At 42.1% G+C, this 8,314-nt stretch overlaps 1 protein-coding gene across 1 annotated transcript; it reads right to left on the bottom strand.

Moving 5' to 3' along the window:
• Positions 1 to 284: 284 nt before the first annotated feature.
• Positions 285 to 7,048, bottom strand: LOC137267759 (meiosis-specific nuclear structural protein 1-like). Its single transcript, XM_067802206.1, has 6 exons — positions 6,992 to 7,048; positions 4,633 to 4,657; positions 1,994 to 3,421; positions 1,582 to 1,888; positions 975 to 1,270; positions 285 to 330 (listed from the first exon to the last, which is right to left on the bottom strand). Exons 1-5 carry the CDS (start codon positions 7,046 to 7,048, stop codon positions 976 to 978), a joined length of 2,112 nt encoding a protein of 703 aa, XP_067658307.1. The 3' UTR covers positions 285 to 330; position 975.
• Positions 7,049 to 8,314: the final 1,266 nt, after the last annotated feature.

Below are 8,314 nucleotides of genomic sequence, written 5' to 3'. Positions count from 1 at the left end.
ATTCCTATAGTATGGACTGTTGGTACAGCAGCAGTATTCCCTTGTGTGACGAAACAATGTTTACTCACTCGTTCATGGTGCATTGGCGGAGCCGAGTATGGGTTCAGGGGGTTGTAACCCCTACCCCCACCAGCCTATGTGGCGTGTACATCTAAGTGTAAATATTAACACACCAGGCAAACTGATGTTCATTTTTATTACAAAATTAGTAACACATGATGATATTTTCAAATTGTCGTCATTGAGCAGCATAGTGTTTGTTATGGACACGCTGAATCGCCTTCGTCCGTCATGTGGTTAAAGATGCCGAGGTTCTTTAAACCAGTTAGGCTGAAAGAAAAATGTGAAATAGTAGAGGCTGTTCATCACATCCATCCACATGCCGCCGTCCATCCATGCATCCATCCATACAAATAATGGATAATGGATGTTTAGCACGCTAATATCCACCACTGGTACCTGCTCAAGGCGCTAATCCACACACACGCTCACATACACGTACGCTCACACCTATTTGGGACTCTTGATAAGGGATGTCCCTCTTTGTTTAGTATGGTGACGAATACCTCTTGAAAGTCTACATATAAGGTAGTATCCGCAGTAACCATAAAAATGATTATTGAAGAAATGGGAAAAAGGATATTCTGTTAAAAACAGATTTTCCTGAAATGACTAGTATTGTTTTCTCAAATCGACAGAAATTGGCGTATCCCCATAATACCGTTGAGTTTCTGTCCAGCATCATGTCATTGTTGAAGCATTAAAGAAGATAACAATGCATTGGCATCATACAAACATGCGACACTGCAAAACGTCGACGATGGAGAAAGCGATGGAAATATTGTCGTGAAATGGTAATAAATGTTATTCCCACTTTACTGGATAATTACTGTTGTTTTTGTTGATTTATTGTTATATTTGTTGTTGTTTCGGTTTTAGATTAACTTAAGACAATGTTAAAAAGTGTTACTTACCCTAGTTTGTGAAAAACGCAAGGCGGGTTGTAGTCTCATAATTCTCCATGTCGCTCAAGTACGTCTCCTGGAACCGTTTGGCCTGCTTCACAAATACTTTGGCACCTCCACATACCGATTTGATGAGGCCGCCCATGAAAAGCTTCACCTGCTGTTCCTTTGTCATGGACTTCAGTTTCTTTGCCATTTGAACTGCTTCCTCTTCGCGTAATCCAGTTGTCTCGTTCATGTTGCCCATGCCAATCATCAAATCTGTTCCGTTCACAGAAGCGTTGTTGCCTCTCTGGTCCATCATCCTGATGAGAACATCAACAGAATTAAGAACAGAATAGAAACTTTGTGCTGTGACGTTTTCAACTACTCCTCAGTGAAACAGTTTCATAACCGACAAACAAAATTCGAGACCTGAATATTGAGGAGGCAAACAATCTGCCTGTGACGTGCGGTGAAAATAAGGAGAAACCCAAGTGTAATATCGAAATAAATAAACATGATAACTGTTGTGAGAACCTGAGTGAGTGAGATCTTTAGCAATATTCCAGCATTATCACTACGGGGGAACTCAGAAATGGGCAGTGACTTAGTGAGTGATATTTGGACAACTTACATTGACATCTGGTCACTGACTTCAGCGCACTGGCACAGCTGGGTGAACTGATGGGTGATTTTGAAAGCGACCTCGTGCTTCTTCTTCTCAAAATCTTTCATGAACTCCATCACCTTCCTCTGCTTCTCCATCCCTTGGAGGACCTCCATCTTCTTCTTCCACATGGCATACATCTCATCTCCCTCGCCATCTTTCCCATCCTTTTTCATCTCAGCGTACTTCATGAATTCTTGAAATTTCTTGAACTTCTCGAGAGCCATGGCCTTTTCTTCATTGTATTTGTCATCCATCCCTTCGCCCCTCTGATCTCCACCCTCGCCATCTTTCCCGTCCTTTTTCATCTCAGCGTATTTCATGAATTCTTGAAATTTCTTGGCCATGGCCTTTTCTTCATAGTCATCCATCCCTTCGCCCCTCTGATCTCCACCCTGCATCTGACTCTTCATCTGCTTCATCGCCTTGACGAAGTTTATGAATTTGCAGAGCATCATGTAAGCCTTCTTCATCTGCTGCATTTCTTCCTCTTTCTTTGCTGCCTTCATCTTGCTTGCAAACTCCTTGAATGCAAGGTACATTTTGTATGCCTTTGCCCTTTGCTCGATGGAGAGCTCCTGTGTATCTCTTTTGAAATCCATTTCTTGCTCCTTTTCGCGTTCCTCGAGGGCTTTCTTGGCCTTCAGTGCTTTGATTATATGTAGGAATTTGAAGAACATTGCTTTATTCTCCTCCTTTTCGTCTTGCTCGTCGTCTCCCATTTGCTCACCGCTATTTTCCATCTTTGACATCTTGACGAACTTCATGAAACCTAAAAATTTCACAAATACCTTCTTCATCTGTTCAACTGCTTCACGTTCCTTTTCCTCCTTCATTTTCAGAGCAACTTTCTTGAAAACAAGATACAATTTCAAAGCCTTGGCCTTCTTCTCATAGTCCATACCTTCTGTTTTCTCTTCGAATTCTAAGTCCTCAGCACCTTCCATGCCCTTAGCCTTCATTGCTTTCATGATCTTCACAACCTTCTCAAACTTCTCATAAAGAGCCATCTTTTCCTCTTGTCCCATTTCCCTCTCTTCCATTTCATCGCCCATCTCATCTGCCCTCTTTGCAAACTTGAGAAACTGTGCAAGTTTGCAGTACATCTCAAAAGCTTTCCTTTTTTCTTCAAAAGCTTCGCGTTCCTTTTCCTCCTTCATTTTCAAGACAAACTTCTTGACAGCGAGGAACATCTTCACTGCCTTCGCCTTCTGTTCCAAGTCCATTCCCTCCATGATTTGGCGTAATTCATCATCGTGTTGTTGTTCCAATTTCTCAGCTTCCTCCTTTTCCTTCAAATGAGCAAGGAACTTGTGGAACTTCTCCAGCATCTCCTTTTCCTCTTCCTCTCCCTCTCCGCTCTTTTCACCACCCATTGCCTTTGCAATCTCCAGAAAGTTCTTGAAAGCCTCTTTCTTCTTCTCCATTTCCTCTTTCTTCTTATATTCTTTCAACTTTCCAAAAAACATCTTGAATTTAGCAAACGTTTCGAAATCTTCCTTCTCCTTTTCAAAGTTCATTTCTCCCATGCCCTCGCCTTCACCTTTTCCTTCTCCCTTCATTTCAGCAAGCTTCATGGAAAGTTTCTTGTATTCAGCAAAGGTCTTAAATTGTTCAATCTTCTTCTTCATTTCTGCCTTTTCCTTCATATCCTTGACGTTTTCAACAAACGTACCGTATTCTTTGAACGCTTTATATGCCTCTATTTGCTTTTCAAGAGATCCGGCTTCATCTTCCCCGGAATAAGGATGACCAAATGCCAGGGACAAGAGACACAGGAGTATCGAAAATTTCAACATGTTGATATCTGGAAATACAAAACATAGAGCAACAGAGTACCTTGTCTCGCAAATCTTCAGAAACTGTGAGCGAGTGAGTTTAGTTTTACGCCGCACTCGGCAATATTCCAGCTATAATGCAGCAGTCTGTAAATAATCGATTCTGGACCAGACAATCAGGTGATCAGCAGCATGAGCATCGACCTGCACAACTCGGAAACGATATCATGTGTCAACAAGTCGCCTAGCCAGACCACCAGATCCCGTTAGTCACCTCTTACGACAAGCATGGGTTACTAAAGGCCAGTTCTAACCCGGATCTTCAGAAACAAATTCAAATAAATGTAAAGTGCACAATGGTTGCGAAAGTATATGAACGGACCACTAGAAGTCGATGATGACACTAGCTGATCGCCAAGTGAAATTCACCCATCTGACGTCCCAACTTAAAGTTAGGGTTCTTATATATTTGGGGGACCTTTTGATGAAACTGGATTGTCTTAACTCAGATAATTGCAACATGTGAAGGCTCTCTTGGATATGGTCGCAACATCTCGCAACTGATATTCAGCAACCCATTTTTGTCACAAGAGGACTGGGTTGATTAGCCTCGCTGACTTGGTTAACGCATATCATCGTATCCCGACTGCGTCAATCGACGCTCATGTTGTTTATCACTGGATTGTCTGGTCCAGACTCAATTCTTTACAGATCGCCGCCATATAGCTGGAAGGCTGCTGATTGCGGCGTGAAACTAAACTTTTTTTTTTCCTTCTAAACAAAAGCAAGCAAAATAACATCAAACATGTGCTGAAGTGTTTCAAAGTAAGTGAGTTGCATTTTATGTCGCTTTTCACAATATTCCATCTATATGAAGGGGACAATATGGGGGACAATAGAAACGTGCTTGAAATATTGTACCCATGTGTCGAATCGAACTGGACCCTCAACGTGACGAGCTAACGCACAACAACCATGCCTACTTTTCAAAGAAAAGGTATCGGTTGGCGATTAACATTCAGTTTAAGCCAGGCACAGGAACCGAGTCTAGATCGGGTAACGTTGGGCGGCCTGCTCAGCTGTAGCGATTGGTCCTAAACATTAAGGCAATTATGGAGAATGTGACTTGTAAGATAATGATGAGAGCAAACATGACGAAAATAGGTGCTCTGCTAGTGTTCTTCCATTAAAACCCAAGCACATGTTCACATGCGTCACCCTGCCCACCCGTAGGACTTACCTGCTTTCGAAGAGGCTTCCCAGCTCTGCTGGGAAACGCGATACGATCACAGTTTAAATAGGGGTGGTGATTAAAACCTCGAAAAGAGGGTAAACAGAAAGGGTCCACCCGTCGAATGACATGCGGAGCTATTGGCTGGCGTTATTTCGTGACTGACGCCTTGTCTGTAACACCCCTCGGCGATGAACGGTAAACATGGGCATAAGCGTTACGGAATTAACCGAAAGGACAAATGAAGCCGGGTAATACGAGGCCTGGGTAACTGGGGCTTTCTTTGGCAGGACATGTCAGTTTGTATTGTGCACACAGAGGTTTAATAATTCTTAAGCACAACTTGCATAGTTTTAACATGAGCAAGAACATCAGACGCCTGCTTAGTTTGGCACACACGTTAGATACAGTGCAACTGTGGTTATAACAAATTGAAAATAGTGAGTAAGTATGATGCGTTATAACGGCTGCGATATATGAATCTAGGCTGAAACGTACTAGTTACGGGAACTAAAAGCATAATAATCAGTTTAGTTTGAAACGTATTTGTTATTGACTTAGCCTGTCGTGAGACCCGGAAACAACTAAGTGCAATACAACCTTGGAAATCTGCAATGTTTGCATATGAGGATAAGTGCAGTTTCAGAAAATACAGAAATTATGTCCAATATTTTCCTCCGATATCGTTTCTTCCAGTTAAGGGGTGGTGGGGTAGCCCTGCGATTCAAGCGATCACTCGTCACGTTCGATTCCCAACTTGGTTGCACCATTTGAAGCCCATTTCTGGTGTCCCTCACCATAGTATTGCTGGAATATCGCTAAAAAGGCATAAAACAATACTCATTCTCTCAAATGAGACTACATTCTTGACTGTCTTCCTCAGCGACCACTCTCAAAAGTTCGGATTAGGATATCGGCCTTCATGCTTGTCGTAAGATACGACTAGCTGGATCGGGTGGTCAGACTCTCTGACTTGGTTATCGTCGATTCTCAGTTGCGATGGTTTATGCTCATGATGTTGATCACTGTATTGTTTGGCCCGGTGTGTGTGCGTGTGTGTGTGTGTGCGTGTATGTGTGTGTGTGTGCGCGCGCGTGCGTGTGTGGTGTTTGATTTGGGGCAGGGGGGGGGGGGGGCAAAATAATCATACAAATAAACATACAGCTATGGTATGATTGGCTAAAGGGGCTAAAAATTATAGTTGTTTCTTTGCCTTTTTCCGCTGTCTATTCATATATGCACTGACAAAACTCCCTTCATAACTCTGTATGGAAATATATAGGTCTTCAGCTCTCAACAAGTCAACTTCTTATATTCCCGCACCTTTGGCCTCAGACTAAATAACATTTCAAACTTCTGAGGTGTACTCAAGCATGATCTTTTCAACAAAATTTCAAAGAACGTCACACATGTCATGCTCAAATCTTGTTTGACCAATGTTTACGGCGTTCAAGGCCCTAGTAAAAGTTTCAGAAGGCTTTATGTCAGCCATGTGAACGACCTCTCCAAATCTGGTGCATCAGTGATTAAGTATGTGAAAGGTAAAGAATGGCTCTACATGTAATTGTGACAGGTGTCAGGGTGGTGAAAGTTACGCTCATATTTCCAGAGCACCTGGTGTCATCTAAGTTTGTTCGTGAATCATGGACACAACAGCGCAACCGACTCTCTTTGGGCAGAACAGTCTCATGGATATTGAATTATATATCTTATGAATATTTAATCAAACATGGACCCGTGAAGGTCCGGGCTAGAATAATCCGTCCGCAACCCATGCTTATCATAAAAGGCAACTATCCTTGTCGTAAGAGACGACTAACGGGATCGGGTGGTCAGGCTCGCTGACTTGGTTGACACATGTCATCGGTTCCCAGTTGCGCAGATCGATGCTCATGTTGTTGATCACTGGATTGTCTAGTCCAGACTCGATTATTTACAGACCGCCGCCATATAGCTGAAATATTGCTGTGTGCGGCGTAACACTAAACTCACTCACTCAAACATCGTTCTTTTACCAGGTGGGACATGGGGCCGCTTGTCCGCTGAAGATTCGATCACCCACATACGTAGAAATCGATTTCTAGTGTTCCCAACATAAAACCATAGTATTACTCAGTCACTTGCCTTTTTCTCAGACTGTACTGCCAGTCACCACTGTAGACAAATGCCAGCTGTATTTGATATTGATTAGGGGCTCTGGGGTAGTCGAATGGTTAAAGCGTCTGCTCGTCACCCTGAAGACCTGGTTCTATTCCCGACATGGTTTCAATGTGTCAAGCCCATTTATGATGTACCCCGCCGTAATATTACTGGAATATTACTAAACGTACTTACTTTCTCAATTGATATTACTAAGAAAAACACATACTTGGATATGGTCAAACAGGTGAAAAAACCTCTGCTCCGAGTAGACGTGTCCCGCCATTATGGAAGGATGTTATCGCTTGTAATGAAGTCATGTGCGTCAACTCAAACCTACTGAGAAAAGAGATAGAATTCATTTGAATCTTTTCTTAATTAAAAATTCAAATTTTTCAAAATAGTTGGAGTATAAACAGGGCATGACAGTCAGTGAAAATGGAGACAGATTTAAAGTGTTCTGTTAATTAAAGCTGACGTAAATAGAAATTGTACAACAAATTCCACGGATGATTCATGGTCAAGATCTAAACTGCGATCGTCATTTTATGTTCAAGTAAACATCCCAACCCAAGCCCATGTGCTAAAAGTGCTTCGTCACGCTTCGTCTTGCTCATCACGGGACGAGACGGCTTACAACCGATCTCAAAATCGTGTCTTCATATGTTTGCTTTTCAACACACGGGACGGTTATCAATGCAAGCTTGTGTGAAGAATGCCTACACCGAAGAAATTGCACTCTATGATATTTATACGTGTCCTTGGGTTTCGCAATAGATCTATTTATATTCTAGGTCCACAGGTACTGCACAACAATATGGACATATTTTCTCGGTGTTCTCGCGACTCAGCTTGTCGTAAGAGGCGACTAACGGGACCGGGTGGTCAGGCTCGCTGACTTGGTTGACGCGTGTCATCGGTTCCCAATTGCGCAGATCGATGCTCATGTTGTTGATCACTGGATTGTCTGGTCCAGACTCGATTATTTACAGACCGCCGCCATATAGCTGTAATATTGCTGAGTGCGGCGTAAAACTAAACTCACTCACTCACTCTCGGTGTTCTCCATTAACGCTAATGCTTAAAGATCACTCTGCTTATAATCTCGTAGTCTATCTGTGTGCAGCGTGCTCTTCGCACGGTAGTGAGAAGCCCTCAACAGCATGTGATTTACTTATTTTCTTCAAAATGTGATTAAATATTGTTATGAAAGAAGCTACAAACACATCTCCAATAACCACGAGTAACACGAGAAACCATTTCCTTATCTTTCAGACATACATGTTGAATTAGCGTGACAGGACCTATATTATAATGAAAAGAAATATATTTATTTAATCAAAGTGAGAAAGCCCTTTTGTATAATCTTCAGAAATATCTAAACAAAATCCGTTCACTTATCATAACAATTATTTTAATTAACATAACAGAACTCTTAAGCGAAAGAAATAAAATATCGGCTAAAATAATGTGACAAAGTCCTTTTAAAAAAACTTGCTGAATACTTGCTGAATACTTGCTGAATAGCTTAGTGGCTGCTCGCCAAGGCGAA

The sequence above is a fragment of the Haliotis asinina genome, chromosome 16 (genome assembly GCF_037392515.1).
Source record: "Haliotis asinina isolate JCU_RB_2024 chromosome 16, JCU_Hal_asi_v2, whole genome shotgun sequence".
NCBI lineage: Eukaryota > Metazoa > Mollusca > Gastropoda > Lepetellida > Haliotidae > Haliotis > Haliotis asinina.
Note: the sequence above shows the minus strand (reverse complement) of the source record. Positions and strands in the feature narration are given on the sequence as shown.

Excerpts from the sequence above, each read along its gene's own strand:
- LOC137267759 (XM_067802206.1), bottom strand. The coding sequence starts at position 7,048 with ATGGCGGGACACGTCTACTCGGAGCAGAGGTTTTTTCACCTGTTTGAC. Across the intron at positions 4,658-6,991 it reads ACCTGTTTGACCATATCCAA|AGCTGGGAAGCCTCTTCGAA; the intron begins GTATGTGTTTTT and ends GTTTCCCAGCAG. Across the intron at positions 1,271-1,581 it reads GTCAGTGACCAGATGTCAAT|GATGATGGACCAGAGAGGCA; the intron begins GTAAGTTGTCCA and ends TGTTCTCATCAG.